The following is a 16953-nucleotide window of genomic DNA, read 5'->3' as shown; positions in this document are numbered from 1 at the left end:
CTCCTGGGAAAATCGCGGCGCGGCGCCTTTAAGAGGAGGCGGTGACGGCGTCGGTGGACGTGACGTCACTTCCCGCGCGCGGCGTCGCCGCCCGCTGACGTCACTGTGAGCGCCGGGAGCCGCGCCGCCGCCGCCGCCGGGTCCGGAGCGCGCTCGCGGCTCATTTGCATATGCAAATGAAGGGGGGGCTAACGTGGGCCAGCGGGGGTTAATTGGGGCCGTTAATTGCAGTCCGGGGGGGAAGGGGCGGTTCGGGGGCCGAGGGGGCGGGGCTGGCGCTAATTGCGGTTCATTGAGGACGCTAATGAAGGTGGGGGGGTTAATTAGGGGTTGATTAGGGAGGCGTTAGGGGCTAATTTGGGTCGGTAATTAGGGGATAAAGAGTCCGAAGTGTAGGCCATTAATTGGGCACGTTAATTAGCGTCTAATAATGGGGGAGTGTTAATTATGCTAATTACCGCTAATTAGGTGCTAATTAGGGGGTAATTAATTAATTGCAATTACTCCATCTGCTAACAGGGAGTCGGGGTTAATTGGGGCTAAAGATGAGGATTATTAATAAATTCATTAATCATTAATTAATTCATTAATCATTTAAAACAATTACAATAATTAAGGGTCATTAACTGCAGCCATGGCCAAGCCCAGGGAGAGAAATTGGGGTGCCATTAATCAATTAATTACATTAACTAACGTTAATTACAGCCAGGGCTAAGGGCATGGGGAGTTAACTGGGGGACTATTAATTACATTAATTATATTAATTAATTTTATTTGCACTAATTATTGCTAATAGCGGCCATGTTGATGTACGGGGGGGATTTATTGGGGTGCTATGAGTTAATTAATTACATTAATAAGTGTTAATTACAGTTAGTTTCTGCCATGCTGATGCACAGGGGAGCTCATTAGGACACCATTAATTAATTAATGACGTTAATTAGCGTTAATTACAGGATGCTGCGGCGCCGGGTGACCTTCGAGGAGCCCGAGGGGGAGGGGCCGGAGGAGCCCCCCCGGAAACGGCGGGTGAGGGGTCAGGGGTCACCGAGGGGTCACCGTGGGGTCACTCAGGGTCAGTTTGGGGTTATGGGGGTGAATTTCGGGGTGAATTTGGGGTGAATTTTGGGGTGAATTTCCCCGTTTTTGGGTCAGGCTGTTGGGATGTCCCAAGGATAATTTGGGGTGAATTTGGGGTGAATTTTGGGGTGAATTTCCCCGTTTTTGGGTCAGGCTGTTGCCGTGGGGGGCCCTGGCAGTCTCAGGGATATCCCGAGGACATTTTGGGGTGAATTTTGGGGTGAATTTCCCCGTTTTTGGGTCAGGCTGTTGGGATGTCCCGAGGATAATTTGGGGTGAATTTGGGGTGGATTTTGGGGTGAATTCTGCCGTTTTTGGGTCAGGCCGTTGCCGTGGGGGGCCCTGGCAGTCTCAGGGATATCCCGAGGATATTTTGGGGTGAATTTGGGGTGAATTTTGGGGTGAATTTCCCCGTTTTTGGGTCAGGCTGTTGGGATGTCCTGAGGATATTTTGGGGTGAATTTCGGGGTGAATTTTGGGGTGAATTTCCCCGTTTTTGGGCCAGGCCGTTGCCGTGGGGGGCCCTGGCAGCCTCAGGGATGTCCCAAGGATAATTTGGGGTGAATTTCGGGGTGAATTTTGGGGTGAATTTCCCCGTTTTTGGGTCAGGCTGTTGGGATGTCCCGAGGATATTTTGGGGTGAATTTGGGGTGGATTTTGGGGTGAATTCTGCCGTTTTTGGGCCAGGCCGTTGCCGTGGGGGGCCCTGGCAGCCTCAGGGATGTCCCGGGGATAGTTTGGGGTGAATTTGGGATGAATTTTGGGGTGAATTTCCCCGTTTTTGGGTCAGGCTGTTGGGATGTCCCGAGGATATTTTGGGGTGAATTTGGGGTGAATTTTGGGGTGAATTTCCCCGTTTTTGGGTCAGGCTGTTGGGATGTCCCGAGGATATTTTGGGGTGAATTTGGGGTGGATTTTGGGGTGAATTCTGCCGTTTTTGGGCCAGGCCGTTGCCGTGGGGGGCCCTGGCAGTCGCTTCCCGGCTCAGCCGTCCCTGGACAGCGACGAGGAGGAGGAGGAGGAGGAGGAGGAAGAGCAGAGAGAGGAGGGGCCCCCGGTGGAGGGTGAGGGGGGACGGGTTTGGGGGATTTTGGGGGTTTTTGATGAATTTGGGGTGGATTTTTGGGGTGGGATCTGGGTGAATTTTTGGGTGGGTTTTGGGGGGATTTTCGGTGAATTTTTGGGGGGATTTTTGGGTGGATTTTGTGGGGATTTTGGGTGGGTTTTGGGGGGATTTTTGGGTGGATTTTGGGTGGATTTTTAATGAATTTTGGGGGGATTTTTGGGGGGATTTTGTGGGGATTTCGGGTGGATTTTGGGGGGGATTTGTGTGGATTTTGGGGGGATTTTTGTGGGGATTTTGGTGGGTTTTGGGGGGATTTTTGTGGGGATTTTGGGTGGATTTTTGGGGTGGGATTTGGGTGGATTTTTGCGGGGATTTTTAATGAATTTTGGGGGGATTTTGGGTGGGATATGAATGGATTTTGGGTGGATTTTTTGTGGGGATTTTGGGTAGGTTTTGGGGGGATTTTGGGGGGATTTTTGGGGTGGGATCTGTGTGGAATTTGGGTGGATTTTTGGGGTGGGATTTGGGTAGAATTTGGGTGGATTTTTGTGGGGATTTTGGGTGGGCTTTGGGGGGAATTTTGGGAGGATTTTTGGGGTGGGATTTGGGTGGAATTTGAGTGAATTTTTGTGGGGATCTTTAATGAATTTTGGGGGGATTTTTGTGGAGATTTTTTGGGGATTTCGGGTGGATTTTTGGGGGGATTTGTGTGGATTTTGCGTGGATTTTTGTGGGGATTTTGGGTGGAATTTGGTTGGATTTTGGGTGGATTTTTGTGGGGATTTTGGGTGGGTTTTGGGGGGATTTTGAGGGGATTTTTGGGGGGATTTGTGTGGATTTTTGCGTGGATTTTTGTGGGGATTTTGGGGGGATTTTGGGTGGGTTTTGGGTGGGTTTTGTGGGGATTTTGGGTGGATTTTTGGGGGGATTTGTGTGGATTTTTGCGTGGATTTTTGTGGGGATTTTGGGGGGATTTTGGGTGGGTTTTGGGGGGATTTTTGGGATGGGATTTGGGTGGATTTTTGTGGGGATTTTTGTGGGATTTTGGGTAATTTTGGGTGGATTTTGGGTTAATTTCCTGACGTTTCCCCTCCCCCCCCCAGGGCAGGAGCCGGGCCCCGCGCCGGGGGTGGGGGAGGGGCCGGTGCCCCTCACCCCCTTCAACCTGGAGGAGGAGCTGGGGGAGGGGCGCTTCGACCCCCACGGGCACTTCCTGCCCCGCCCCCAGCGCGAGCCCCCCGACCCCTGGCTGGAGCAGATCCAGGGGGTGAGGGGCGGGGCTAAAGGGGGCGGGGCCATGGGGCTGGAGCAGATCCAGGGGGTGAGGGGGCGGGGCTAAAGGGGGCGGGGCCATGGGGCTGGAGCAGATCCAGGGGGTGAGGGGGGCGTGGCTAAAGGGGGCGGGGCCAGGGGGAGGGGCTGGAGCAGATCCAGGGGGTGGGAGAGGGAGGGGCCGGGGGGCGGGGCCATGGGGGAGGGGGAGGGGCTGGAGCAGATCCAGGAGGGGAGGGGCCAAAGGGGAGGGGGAGGAGTAAGGGGAGGGGCTTGGGGTGAAAGGGGAGTGGCTTGAAAAGGTGTGGGGGAGGAGCTCAGGATGAATGGGAGGGGCCTGAAATCCTGATGGGGAGGGGCCGAGGGTGGGTGTGGTCAGTGGGGGAGGAGCTTCAACCATCATGGGAGGAGCCCTGGCGCCATGGTGGGCGGAGCTCCCACCCCTTAAACCCCTCCCCCACTCCCTCCCCCCACAGATGCCCATCAAGCCCCGGCCCCTCCCCCCGCGGGACCCTCCCCCCTCCCCCCCCCTCGCCGCCGCCCCTCCCCCACCTGCTGGGGGAGGTGCTGGAGCTGCTCCGCCCCGGCGAGACGGTGGGGGCGGCGCTGCGGCGCTGGGGCGGGGCGGGGCGGCCCGCGGGGCGGGGCCGGGGGCGGGGCCGGGCGCGGGCTCCGCCCCCGCCGGAGCTGGAGGCGCTGGTGGCGCTGTCGGACGCGCTGGTGGCCAGGGGGGTCCTGGGGGTCTTTGGGGAGAGCCGGGAGCGGCTCCAGGCCCGGCTGCGGGAGCTGAGGGAGGGGCCCGGCCACGCCCCCCGATCGCCCGGACACGCCCCCGCTGCAGCGCAGGGGGAGGGGCCACAGGAGGAGGAGGAGGAGCAGAAGGAGGAGGGGGAGGGGCAGAGCAGCGGTCCCGCCCCCCTGGACATGTTCGCCCCCCCCGAGGAGGAGGGGGAGGGGCGGGAGGGTGAGTGGGGGGGGAGGATGGGGGGAGGGGCATGGGGGAAGGGGGCGGAGCCTGGGGAGGGTCGGGAGGGGTCTGGGGGAGGGGTTTGGGGTGATGGGGGAGGGGTTCAGGAGTCCTGGGGGGGGAGGGGGAGGGGCTTAAGGCATGGGGGAGGGGTCTGGGAGTGGTGGGGGAGGGGCTTGGAGGGGGGGTCCTGAGGAGTTTTTTGGTGGGGTGGGGGAGGGGTCTCGGGATGTTGGGGGCGGGGCCTGCCCTGACCGGCCCCTCCCCCCTCCCCTCCCCCAGCTCTGCCCGAGGTGCTCTGGGAGTATCACTGGGGGGGGGAGGGGCAGGGCGACGGCCACGCCCCCCCGGAGCTGTTCGGGCCATTCAGCAGCGCCCAGATGCAGGTGGGGGAGGGGCCCGGAAACGGGGGAGGGGCCCGGAAACGGGGGAGGGGCCCGGAAACGGGGGAGGGGCCCGGAAATGGGGAGGGGCCTGGAAATGGGGAGGGGCCTGGAAATGGGGGAGGGGCCCGGAAATGGGGAGAGGGGAGGATTGGATAGAGGGCGGGGCCAACTCAAAGAGGGGGAGGGGCATCGCCAGGCCCCGCCCCCCAAACTGCCTCAGAATGGGGGGGGGGAGTTGGGGGGATTTTTGGGGTGATTTTAAGGGGTTTTGAGCGATTTTAAAGGAGATTTTTAGGGGATTTTTGGGTGGGTTTTTAGGAGATTTTGGGTGGGTTTTTAGGAATTTTTTGGGGGGCCGTTTAATAGGATCTTAAGGGATTCTGGGGAGGTTTTTACAGGCATTTTTGGGGTGGATTATAAGGAGTTTTGAGCGATTTTTAAGGAGATTTTTAGGGGATTTTTTTGGGTGGGTTTTTAGGAATTTTTTAGGGGCGGTTTAATAGGATTTTAGGGGATTTTGGGGAGGTTTTTTAAGGAAATTTTTGGGAGATTTTTGGGTGCGTTTTTAGGAATTTTTTTGGGGTGGTTTAATAAGATCTTAAGGGATTTTGGGGAGGTTTGTTAAGGAGAATTTAGGAGATTTTTGGGTGGGTTTTTAGGAATTTTTGGGGGGCGGTTCAATAGGATTTTAAGGGATTTTGGAGAGGTTTTTAAAGGAGACTTTTAGGCGATTTTTGGGTGGGTTTTTAGGAACTTTTTGGGGGCAGTTTAATAGGATTTTAAAGGATTTTGGAGAGGTTTTTTAAGGAGATTTTTAGGGCATTTTTGGGTTGGTTTTTAGGAATTTTTGGGGGGCGGTTAAATAGAATTTTAGGGGATTTTGGGGAGGTTTTTAAAGGGGATTTTTGGGGTTTTTTTGGGGGCAGTTAAATAGGATTTTAAAGGATTTTGGGGAGGATTTTTAAGGAGATTTTTGGGCGGATTTTGGGTGGATTTTAGGGAATTTCCCCAGAAGTTTTTAAGGGGGATTTTTTCACGTGGATTTGTGGGCGTGGCCTGTGCTGACCCCTCCCTCCCCTCCCCCCCCAGGAGTGGGCGGCCCAGGGGTACTTCCAGGGTGGGGGAGGGGCGCGGTGCCGCCGCGTGGACCCCCCCAACCCCCCCGGGCCCTTCTACGACTGTGGCCGCGTCGACTTCCAGCTCTACACCTGAGGCCCCGCCCCCAAAAACCCCGGAATTCGCCCCAAAACCCCCGCGGGGGGCGGGGCCGCCCCGCCCCCGCCCCAATAAAGGCAGCTCCGAGCCTGGATTTGGGTGGAATTTGGGATTTTTTGGGGGGGGGGGGGGGGGGGGGGTGGCTGGGTTTTTCCGGTGGGGGAGGGGCGGCCCCTCCCCCCCTCTCCGTCGGTGGTGGGGGAGGGGCAGGCGTGGCCTCAGGGCGGGGGGAGCCTGGGGGGGGGAGAGAGAGGGGGGTGGGGGAGGGGCCGGGCCCCAAAAACGCCCCCAGACCCTCCCCAGGGATGGCCCCGCCCCTCATTTGCATAACCCCATCCAATCCCCTTGGCCCCGCCCATTTTGTCACACCCGAACACCTCGTGTGGCCCCGCCCCTCCCTATTTAGCCCCACCCCTTGGTCACACCCAAACATCCCTGCATGGCCCCGCCCCCTCCCTGCCTGGCCACGCCCCCATGGCCACACCCACCCCAGATCCCACTTTAGCCCCACCCCCTTTGCCATTGTTCCCTTTTCTCCCATTTTCCCCGATTTCCCCATTTTTCACCCCAAACCTGAGCCTGTTCCCGCTGTAGCCCCTCCCCATTTCCCCCAGTATTTCTGTTTTTCCCATTTTTGGCTGTTTTAGCCCCAAACCCGAGCCTGTTCCCGCTGTAGCCATTCCCGTTTCCCCATTACTTCCATTTTTCCCAATTTCCCCGTTTTTCACCCCAAACCCGAGCCCGTTCCCGCCGTAGCCATTCCCCATTTCTCCCATTTCCCCATCTTTAACCATTTTTGGCTGTTTTTGCCCCAAACCTGAGCCCGTTCCCGCTGTAGCCGTGGTCGTGCTGCGCCGGCAGCGCCCGGAGCCGAGCGAGCGCCGCGGCCTCGGAGAGGCCCTGCTTGGGCAGGCGGGGCCTGGAAACCAGTACGGACCAGTATGAACCAGTATGGACCAGTATGAACCAGTATAAACCAATATAGATCACTACAGACCAGTATAAACCAATATAGATCACTACAGACCAGTATAAACCAGTATAGATCACTACAGACCAGTATAAATCAGTATAAACCAGTACGGACCAGTATAAACCAGTATAGATCACCACAGGCCTCGGAGAGGCCCTGCTTGGGCAGGCGGGGCCTGGAAACCAGTATGGACCAGTATGGACCAGTATGAACCAGTATGAACTGGCACAAACCAGTATAAACCAATATAGACCGCTACAGACCAGTATAAACCAGTATAAACCACTATAGATCGCCACAGGCCTCGAAGAGACCCTGCCTGGGGAGGCAAGGCCTGGAAACCAGTATAAACCAGTAAAAACCAGTACCAACCAATATAAACTGATACAAGCCAGTAAAGACCAGTAAAAACCAGTATGATAGACCATTACAAACCAGTCCTGACAGATGTAAACCAGTGTAAACCAGTATAAACCAGTATAAACCAGTACAGACTGATACAGCCCAGCGCAGGCCTCAGAGAGACCCTGCTTGACCTGGGGGGAGTCTGGAACCAGTATGGACCAGTATAAACCAGTATAGGCCAACACAGAGTGACATAAACCAGTAGGAAACGATACAAACCAGTATAAACCAGTATAAACCAGAATGGACGGGCACCAATGGCTCCCAATGCCCTCCCGGGCCCTTTCCATGAGCTCCAAGCGCCCCCTGGTGGCAGCGCTGGGAACTGCAGCGTCCTCCCAGTTCCCTCCCAGTATAAACCAGTGTAACCCAATCCCCTCCCAGTATAAACCAGCATAACCCAATCCCCTCCCAGTATAAACCAGCGTAACCCAATCCCCTCCCAGTATAAACCGGCGTAACCCAATCCCCTCCCAGTATAAACCAGCGTAACCCAATCCCCTCCCAGTATAGACCAGCGTAACCCAATCCCCTCACAGTATAACCCAGTCCGCCCCAATCCCCTCCCAGTCCCTCCCACTCCCGCCCAGTATAACCCAGTTCCCTCCCAGTATAACCCGATATCCCCTAATCTCCTCACAGTCCCCCCCAATTCCCTCCCAGTATAACCCAGGCCCCCCTAATCCCCCCCAGTCCCCCCCAGTCCCTCCCAGTATCCCCGGTTCCCTCACCCCTCGCACTGGGCCGGTCTCCGCTTCTCGCCGGGCGCGGGAGGCCGGGGGGGAGCCCTGGGGGAAGGGCCCGGGGGGGTCAGGGGGGGTCCGGCCCCTTCCCGGCCTCCCCCGGACCCCCAAAAACCCCCGAATTCCCCAAAATTTTCCCAAAATCCCCGAATTTTCCCCCAAATTTCCGCCCTCACCCCCCGGCGCCGCCTCCCGCCGGCTCCATCCGGGTACTTCCGGCGTCTGAGGGGCGGGACCACAACTCCCGGCGTTCCCCGCGCAGGCCGGAAACACCCTCCGAAAACTTCCGGCGGCTGAGGGACGGGACAACAACTCCCGGCGTGCCCCGCGCAGACCGGAAGCGCCCCAGGTACTTCCGGCGGAAATGGAAGCGTGACCACAACTCCCGGCGTACCTCGCGCAGACCGGAAGCGCCCGCCAGGTACTTCCGGCGGAAATGGAAGCGGGACCACAACTCCCGGCGTGCCCCGCGCAGACCGGAAGCTCTCTCCAGGTACTTCCGGCGGAAATGGAAGCGGGACCACAACTCCCGGCGTGCCCCGCGCAGACCGGAAGCGCCCTCCAGGTACTTCCGGCGGAAATGGAAGCGGGACCACAACTCCCGGCGTCCCCCGCGCAGACCGGAAGTGTTTTCCGGGTACTTCCGCCGGAAAACGGAGCGGGACCATAACTCCCGGCGTGCCCCGCGCGAGCCGGAAGCGGCGCGAAGTCGCCCCCACCTTTGACGTCATCGCCGCGCGCCCCCTCGCCGCGCGCCGCCATTTTGCCGCCGGTACCGGGAGCGGCGGCCGCGCGCGGCTCGTGACGTCACTATCGCGATCGGCGGCGTCCCTGTCGCGGTCGGTGACGTCATGTCGTCGGCGGGCGGCGTGCGGCGGGCGCGGCAGCTCCTGCACGTGTCGGTGCTGGCGCAGAGCGCGGCCCCGTGCGGGCGGTTCCTGGCGGCCGCCAACGACTTCGGCGAGATCGCGATATTCGGGTACCGCTGTCGCGACAGGCGGGGCTGGGGGCTGATTTTGGGGCGATTTTGGGGTAATTCGGGATTTCCCTGCAGGCTCTCGGCCGCGCTCAGCGCGGAGGCCAAGGAGGAAAACCGGAGGCCGGTGAACGTGTTCAAGGGTGAGACCGGGAGGGCTTAAAGGGGGAATCGGGGTCACTGGTCTGTACTGGGAGGGAACACTGGGATGGACTGGGATGGACTGGGAGGGAATTTGGGGGGGCTTAAAGGGGGATTTGGGGTCACTGGTCTGTACTGGTTTGTGTGATCGTGTTCTGGTCCTTACTGGTCTATACTGGTCTGTACTGGTCTGTACTGGTGCAGCCCACTCGGGCCCCGTTTATTCTTTGGCCTCCACCGAGCGACTCCTCCTGAGCGGCAGCGACGGCGAAATCCGGGGCTGGGGCTGGGCCGAGCTGGGCCGCAAGGTGGGACCCAAAAACCCCTGAATTCACCCCAAAATTACCCCTGAAATATCCCGGAAATGTCCCCAAAAACCACCGTAAAAACGTCCCCAAAAATGTCCCAAATCCATCCCGAAATCACCCCAAAATCCAGGGCTGGGCCGCAAGGTGGGACCCAAAATCACCCAAATTCACCCCAAAAATAACCCTGAAATATCCCAAAAAATAACCCCTGAAATATCCCCAAATTCACCCGAAATCCGGGGCTGGGCCGCAAGGTGGGACTGAAAACAAACCCAGAAACCCCCAAATTCACCCCAAAAATAACCCTGAAGTCACCCCAAGAACGTCCCAGAAATCACCACCAAAAAAACCCCATAAAATTCACCTTAAAAACCATAAATTCACCCCAAAAATATTCCTGAAATATTTGAAATATGCCCCAGAAATATCCCTGAAATAAACCCTAAAGTACCCAAAAATCATCCCAAAAATAACCCCAAAAAATATTCCAAAAATTATCTAAAACCCACTGTAAAAAATACCCCGAAGATCACCCCAAAAATATCCCAAATTCACCCCAAAACCCCCCTAAAAACCCCAAAACCCCCAAATTTCCCTAAAAACCGCCAAAACCAACCCAAATTAACACTAAAAGCCCCAGAAATATTCCCAAAATTACCCAAAATCACCCCACAAACCCCAGTCCCCCCCTTCCCACCCCAAAATGCCCCAAAATGCCCCAAATTCCCCCCAGGGCTGCCGGGAGCTCTGGACGCGGCGCCCGCCCTGCAGGTGAAAACCCAAATTTGGGGCGATTTGGGGTTTTTTTGGGGGGATTTGGGAGGATTTTGGGGGTTTTTGGATGTTCTGGGGATTTTTGGGGGGATTTTGGGGGGATTTTGAGTTGTTTGGGGGATTTTTTTGGGATTTTTTTGGGGGGTTTTGGGAGTTTTTGGCTGTTCTGGGATTTTTTTGGGGGGATTTGGGGATTTTTGGAGATTTGGGGAATTTTGGGGGGGGTTTCGTTTTTTTGGGGGTTTTTTTTTTGCTTTTTGAGCATTTTTGGGGGGTTGGGGGGGTTTGGGGGTTCTTTTGGGGGGGTTTTGGGGTTTTTGGGGTCCCCCTGAGCTCGGGGGGATTTTGGGGGGATTTTGGGTGATTTGGGGGGTCCCGGACCCCCCAAATCCGCCCCTTCCCCGCCAGGAGCAGCCTGGAGGTGCCTGAGATCAACGGGCTGGAGGTGAACCAGAGGGTGAGGAGGGGGCCTGGGACCCCCAAAAAAACCACAAAAACACCCCAAAAACTGCCCCCTATGCACCCAAAAAACCTTCCCCAAATGCACCCCGAAACCTGCCCCAAAACGCCCAAAAACCTCCCTGGAATTCCCCAAAACCTGCCCCAAAATGCCCCAAATCCACCCCAAAACCTGCCCCGAAGAGCCCCAAATCCACCCCAAAAAAAAGCCCTAAAAAACTTTCTGAGAATCGCCAAAAAATTGCCCAAAAACTCTCCCCGAAATCCCCAAAATCCACCCCAAAACCTGCCCCAAAAAACCCCGCCCCAAAAAACCCCAAAGATGGGGAATTTTTTGGGGTGTTTTTGGTGGATTTCGAGGGGAATTTTGGGGGAATTTTTTGGGGGGATTTTTGGGGGGATTTGGGGACTTTTGTGAGAATTTTTTGGGACGGAATTTGGGGGGAATTTTGGAGGATTTTGGGCGGGGTTTGGGGAGGAATTTGGGGGTGTTTTTTGGGAGGATTTAGGGGTTTTTTGGGGCGAATTTTTGGGGAATTTCAGGGGGGATTTGGGGGGATTTTGGGGGGTATTTTTTGGGGTGGTTTTGGGGAGGATTTGGCAGGATTTTTGGGGGGATTTAGGGTTATTTTGGGGTATTTCTGGGGGTATTTTTGGGGAATTTCAGGGGGGAGGATTTGGGGAGATTTTTTGGGAGGATTTAGGGGTTTTTTGGGGTATTTTGGGGTGTATCTTTGGGGGATTTTTCGGGGGATTTGGGGGGATTTTCCGGGGGATTTTTGGGAGGATTTAGGGTTATTTTGGGGTATTTTTTGGGGGTATTTTTGGGGAATTTCAGGGGGGATTTGGGGGTATTTTTGGGGGCGTTTTGGGGAGGATTTGGGGGGATTTTTGGGGGAATTTAGGGTTATTTTTGGGGGCATTTTTGGGGAATTTCAGGGGGGATTTGGGGGTATTTTTGAGGGTAATTTGGGGGGATTTTGGGGTGGTTTTGGGGTATTTTTAGGGAATTTCCGGGGGGATTTGGGGGTATTTTTGGGGGTGTTTTGGGGAGGATTTGGGGGTATTTTTGGGGGCGTTTTGGGGAGGATTTGGCGGGATTTTGGGGAGATTTTGGGGTGGTTTTGGGCGATTTTGGGGGAATTGCTCCCCCAAGCTGCAGTTCCTCCTCAGGACCACTGGGTGGCGCTGGCGGGCGGGGACGGCGCCGTGCGCGTGCTGGACCTGGAGAGCGGCGCCTTCACCGTGAGCGCGAATTGGGGCAAAATCCGCGGGTTTTGGGCAAATTCCGGGCTTTGGGGGGGGCAGTTTTGGGGGTGGTTTTGGGGCAGTTTCGGGGCAGTTTTGGGGTGGTTTTGGGAGAGTTTGGGGGCGGTTTTAGGGGTGGTTTTGGGGCAGTTTTGGGTGATTTTGGGGGAGTTTTGGGGGTGGTTTTGGGGCAGTTTCGGGGCAGTTTGGGGGCAGTTTTGGGGGTGGTTTGGGGGAGTTTGGGGGCAATTTTGGGGGTGGTTTTGGGGCAGTTTTGGGCTGGTTTTGGGGCAGTTCTGGGCTGGTTTTGGGGCGTTTTTGGGGCAGTTTTGGGGGAGTTTGGGGGCAGTTTTGGGGGTGGTTTTGGTACAGTTTTGGGGCAGTTTGGGGGCAATTTTGGGGGTGGTTTTGGGGGTGGTTTCAGGGCAGTTTTGGGGGTGGTTTTGGGAGTGGTTTTGGGCCATTTTGGGGGTGGTTTTGGGCTGGTTTGGGGGCGTTTTTGGGGCAGTTTTGGGGTGATTTTGGGGGTGGTTTTGGGCCATTTTGGGGGTGGTTTGGGAGCAGTTTTGGGGGCGGTTTTGGGGCGGTTTTTGGGGCAGTTTTGGGCTGGTTTGGGGGCAGTTTTGGGGTGATTTTGGGGGTGGTTTTGGGGCAGTTTTGGGGGCGGTTTTTGGGGCGTTTTTGGGGCGGTTTGTGAGGGTTTTGGGTCTCTCCTGGCAGCACGAGCTGCGGGGGCACCAGGACCTCGTTCACGTGGTGGCGCTCAGGGAGCAGCTCCCGCAGGTGCTCTCGGGGGGCGAGGACGGAACCGTGCGGCTCTGGGGTGAGCGGGGACCCCGAAATACCCCGAAATCACCCCAAAACCCGCCCCAGAATCACCCCCAAAATTACAGCAAAATCCGCCCCAAAATAACCCCAAAATACCCCGAAATCACCCCAAAACCCGCCCCAGAATCACCCCCAAAATACCCCGAAATCACCCCAAAACCCGCCCCAGAATCACCCCCAAAGTTGCAGGGAAATCCGGCCCAAAATAACCCCAAAATCTCTGAAAATAACCCCAAAATCTCTGAAAATCACCCCAAAACCCACCCCAGAATCACCCCCGAAATTACAGCGAAATCCGGCCCAAAATAACCCCAAAATCCAGCCCAAAATCCAGCCCAAAATCCCTGAAAGTCACCCCAAAATCCACCCCCAAACCCCCCCCACACCGTGCGCCTCTGGGGCCCCAAATACCCCTAAAATTACCCCAAAATCCACCCTAAAATTCACCCTAAAATCAACCCAAAAATCCAGCCCAAAATGCCCCAAAAATGCCCCAGAATCCAGCCCCAAAATTCCCCAAACTTCACCCCAAAACCCAACCCCAGAGATCCCCCAAAATTTACCCCAAATCCACTCCAAAAATCACCCCAAAATTACCCCAAAATCCTGTAAAATTTACCCCAAATTCCTGCAAAATTTACCCCAAAATCCTGCAAACTTTACCCCCAAAACCCTGCAGAATTTACCCCAAAATCCTGCAGAATTTACCCCAAAATCACCACAAAATTTACCCCAAATTCCAGCCCCAGACCCCCCAAAATTTACCCCAAATCCACTCCCAAAATCACCCCAACATTTACCCCAAAATCACCACAAAATTCACACAAAATTTTTTTAAAATTTACCCCAAAATTTACCCCAAAATTTACCCCAAAAATCACCCCAAATCCACTCCCAAAATCACCCCAAAATTACCCCAAAATCCTGCAGAATTTACCCCAAAATCACCCCCAAATGCACCCAAAATCCTGCAGAATTTCCCCCAAAATCACCGCAAAATTCACCCCAAAATCACCGCAGAATTTCCCCAAAATCACCCCAAACTTTACCCCCAAATCCTGCAGAATTTCCCCCAAACCCAGCCCCAAATTCCAGCCCCAAATTCCCCAAAATGCCCAAATCGGCCGGAATGGCCCCAAAGTGCCCCAATCCCGCAGATCTCAGGACGGGCTCCCAGGTGCAGCTGATCGAGGTGCACAAGTACCAGGTGGGCACTGGGACAAACTGGGACAAACTGGGACAGACTGGGAGGGACTGGGACAAACTGGGGGGGACTGGGACGGACTGGGAGGGACTGGGAGGGACTGGGATGGACTGGGACAAACTGGGAGGGACTGGGAGGGGATTGGGGGGGACTGGGACAAACTGGGACAAACTGGGAGGGACTGGGACAAACTGGGAGGAACTGGGACAAACTGGGAGGGACTGGGAGGGGACTGGGACAAACTGGGAGGGACTGGGATGGACTGGGACAAACTGGGAGGGACTGGGACAAACTGGGAGGGACTGGGATGGACTGGGACAAACTGGGAGGGACTGGGAGGGACTGGGATGGACTGGGATGGACTGGGAGGGACTGGGACAAACTGGGACAAACTGGGAGGGACTGGGACAAACTGGGATGGACTGGGATGAACTGGGATGGACTGGAAGGGACTGGGACAAACTGGGAGGGACTGGGATGGATTGGGATGGACTGGGAGTTACTGGTTTATACTGGGATAGGCTGGGAGGGATTGGCTTATACTGGGAGGGAACTGGGTTGTACTGGGTTATACTGGGAGGGCACTCTGAGAGAATTCTACTGGTCCGTACTGGTCCGTACTGCTTTATACTGGTCCATACTGGTTTCTGACCAGTCCGTGCTGGTTTATACTGGTCCGTACTGGTCCATACTGGTCCATACTGGTTTATACTGGTCCATACTGGTCCATACTGGTTTATACTGGTTTATACTGGTTTCAGGAGTGCAGCCGCCCCCAGCTGGGGAAGTGGATCCGGTGCTTGGCCACTGAGAGCGACTGGATGGTGAGGGGCGGGGCTAACGCGGGGGGCGGGGCCACCGAGAGCGACTGGATGGTGAGGGGCGGGGCCTAACTCTGGGGGCGGGGCCACTGAGGGGGCGGGGCCACTGAGAGCGCCTGGATGGTGAGGGGCGGGGCCTGAAAGGGGTGGGGCTAACACGGGGGCGGGGCTAACTCTGGGGTGGAGCTGAAGGGGAGGGGCCTCAGCAGAAGGGGTGGGGCTGAAAGAAAAGGGGAGGGACCAAAGGAAGGGGGCAGGGCTGAAGGGAAGGGGCGGGGCTGAAGGGAATGGGTGGGGCGGGGGTGAAGGGAGGGGGTGGGGACAAAGGGAGGGGGTGGGGCCAATGGGGGTGGGTGGGGACAAAGGGAGTGGGTGGGGACAATGGGAGTGGGTGGGGACAATGGGAGTGGGTGGGGACAATGGGAGTGGGTGGGGACAATGGGAGTGGGTGGGGCCAGGGGTGAAGGGAGTGGGAGGTACCAAAGGTAGGGGGTGGGGCTGAAGCAAAGGGGCGGGGCCAAAGGAAGGGGAGGGGCTGAAGGGAGTGGGTGGGGCATCATCTGAATGTTGTGGGCGTGGCCATGTCTGACCCCGCCCCTCAGCAGGCGTGCAGGGGCGTGGCTGAAGCAAAGGGGCGGGGCCAAAGGGAAGGGGTGGCGCTGAAGGGAGCGGGCGGGGCCTCGCCCGGCGGTTGTGGGCGTGTCCGTGCGTGACCCCGCCCCTTCCCCAGGTGTGCGGGGGCGGCCCCGCCCTCACGCTGTGGCACCTGCGCTCCGGGACCCCGACCACGGTGTTCCCCCTGCCCCACCCCCAGCACCACGCCCTCTTCCACCAGGACATGGTGAGAGCCGTGCGCACCAGTACGGACCAGTATAAACCAGTATGGGCTTGTGTAAACCAGTATGGACCAGTATAGAGCAGTGTAAACCAGTATGGACCAGTATAGAGCAGTGTAAACCAGTATGGACCAGTATAGAGCAGTGTAAACCAGTATGGACCAGTATAGAGCAGTGTAAACCAGTATGGACCAGTATAGAGCAGTGTAAACCAGTATAGACCAGCGTAAACCAGTATGGACCAGTATAGAGCAGTGTAAACCAGTATGGAGCAGTATGGAGCAGTACAGAGCAGTATGGGCCAGTGCAAACCAGTATAAACCAGTATGGACCAGTATAGAGCAGCGTAAACCAGTATGGGCCGGTATGGAGCAGTAGAGACCAGTATGGACCAGTATAGAGCAGTATAGAGCAGTATGGACCAGTATGGGCCAGTATGGACCAGTGTAAACCAGTATAGACTAGCACAAACCAGTATGGGCCAGTGTAAACCAGTATGGACTGGTATAGACCCGTATGGACCAGTATAGACCAGTATAGAGCAGTATGGGCCAGTATGGACCAGTATAGACCAGTATGGACCAGTATGGCCCAGTATGGGCCAGGATAGAGCAGCGCAAACCAGTATAGACTAGTATAGACCAGTATGGGCCAGTATAGACCAGTATGGACCAGTATAAACCAGCACAGACCAGTATAGAGCAGTATGAACTAGTGTAGACCAGCACAAACCAGTACAAACCAGTATAGAGCAGCAGAGACCAGTACAGACCAGTATAAATCCGCACACACCGGTATAGACTAGTATGGACCAGTATGGAATGGCACACACCAGTACGGACCAGTATGGACCAGTATAGACCTGTAGACGCCAGTATAGACCAGTACAAGCCGGTCACTCCCAGTCCCTCCCAATTCCCCTCCCAGTATAAACCAGTATAACCCAATCCTCTCCCAGTCCCTCCCAGTCCATTCCCAGTATAGCCCAGTATAACCCAGACCCCTCCCAGTCCCTCCCAGTATAACCCAGTCCATTCCCAGTATGTCCCAGTCTATCCCAGTTCCCCTCCCAGTGACCCCAGTGTCCCCCCAGTCCCTCCCAGTATAAACCAGTATAACCCAGACCCCTCCCAGTCCCTCCCAGTGTCCCCCCAGTCCCTCCCAGTATAAACCAGTATAACCCAGACCCCTCCCAGTCCCTCCCAGTGTCCCCCCAGTCCCTCCCAGTATAAACCAGTATAACCCAGACCC

The 16953-nt window shown here is 56.3% G+C and overlaps 3 protein-coding genes across 5 annotated transcripts in view; 2 read left to right on the top strand and 1 right to left on the bottom strand.

The window, feature by feature from the left end:
• The first annotated feature begins 2 nt into the window (after nucleotides 1–2).
• LOC139586403 (CD2 antigen cytoplasmic tail-binding protein 2-like) lies at nucleotides 3–6080 on the top strand. The gene is made up of 8 exons (XM_071419732.1): nucleotides 3–140; nucleotides 957–1029; nucleotides 2027–2144; nucleotides 3250–3413; nucleotides 3528–3583; nucleotides 3895–4382; nucleotides 4668–4771; nucleotides 5861–6080. Exons 2-8 carry the CDS (start codon nucleotides 958–960, stop codon nucleotides 5981–5983), a joined length of 1125 nt encoding a protein of 374 aa, XP_071275833.1. The 5' UTR covers nucleotides 3–140; nucleotide 957; the 3' UTR covers nucleotides 5984–6080.
• A 37-nt stretch (nucleotides 6081–6117) lies between these two features.
• LOC139586402 (uncharacterized) lies at nucleotides 6118–8838 on the bottom strand. The gene is made up of 5 exons (XM_071419730.1): nucleotides 8827–8838; nucleotides 8284–8747; nucleotides 8096–8152; nucleotides 6804–6905; nucleotides 6118–6220 (listed from the first exon to the last, which is right to left on the bottom strand). The coding sequence occupies exons 1-5, from the start codon at nucleotides 8836–8838 to the stop codon at nucleotides 6205–6207; spliced, it is 651 nt and encodes a 216-aa protein (XP_071275831.1). The 3' UTR covers nucleotides 6118–6204.
• Nucleotides 8817–16953, top strand: part of THOC6 (THO complex subunit 6) — a 10697-nt gene continuing 2560 nt past the window's right edge. Inside the window, exons 1-10 of one of the 3 annotated variants that reach the window (XM_071419758.1) lie at nucleotides 8820–9086; nucleotides 9162–9226; nucleotides 9429–9532; nucleotides 10266–10303; nucleotides 10715–10763; nucleotides 11939–12010; nucleotides 12734–12836; nucleotides 13999–14048; nucleotides 14807–14869; nucleotides 15597–15707. In XM_071419758.1, coding sequence (XP_071275859.1) covers nucleotides 8959–9086; nucleotides 9162–9226; nucleotides 9429–9532; nucleotides 10266–10303; nucleotides 10715–10763; nucleotides 11939–12010; nucleotides 12734–12836; nucleotides 13999–14048; nucleotides 14807–14869; nucleotides 15597–15707 — 783 coding nt within the window. In that variant the 5' untranslated portion in view covers nucleotides 8820–8958. Of the gene's footprint in view, nucleotides 9087–9161; nucleotides 9227–9428; nucleotides 9533–10265; nucleotides 10304–10714; nucleotides 10764–11938; nucleotides 12011–12733; nucleotides 12837–13998; nucleotides 14049–14806; nucleotides 14870–15596; nucleotides 15708–16953 lie in introns of all 3 variants that reach the window. The other 2 variants (XM_071419757.1, XM_071419759.1) reach the window with 2 other exon arrangements.

This window comes from Agelaius tricolor, unplaced genomic scaffold, assembly GCF_023055355.1.
Source record: "Agelaius tricolor isolate 1412-34295 unplaced genomic scaffold, bAgeTri1.0.p SCAF_117, whole genome shotgun sequence".
Lineage (NCBI taxonomy): Eukaryota > Metazoa > Chordata > Aves > Passeriformes > Icteridae > Agelaius > Agelaius tricolor.
The sequence above is the reverse complement of the archived record's forward strand: the minus strand, read 5'-3'. Positions and strand labels throughout refer to the sequence as shown.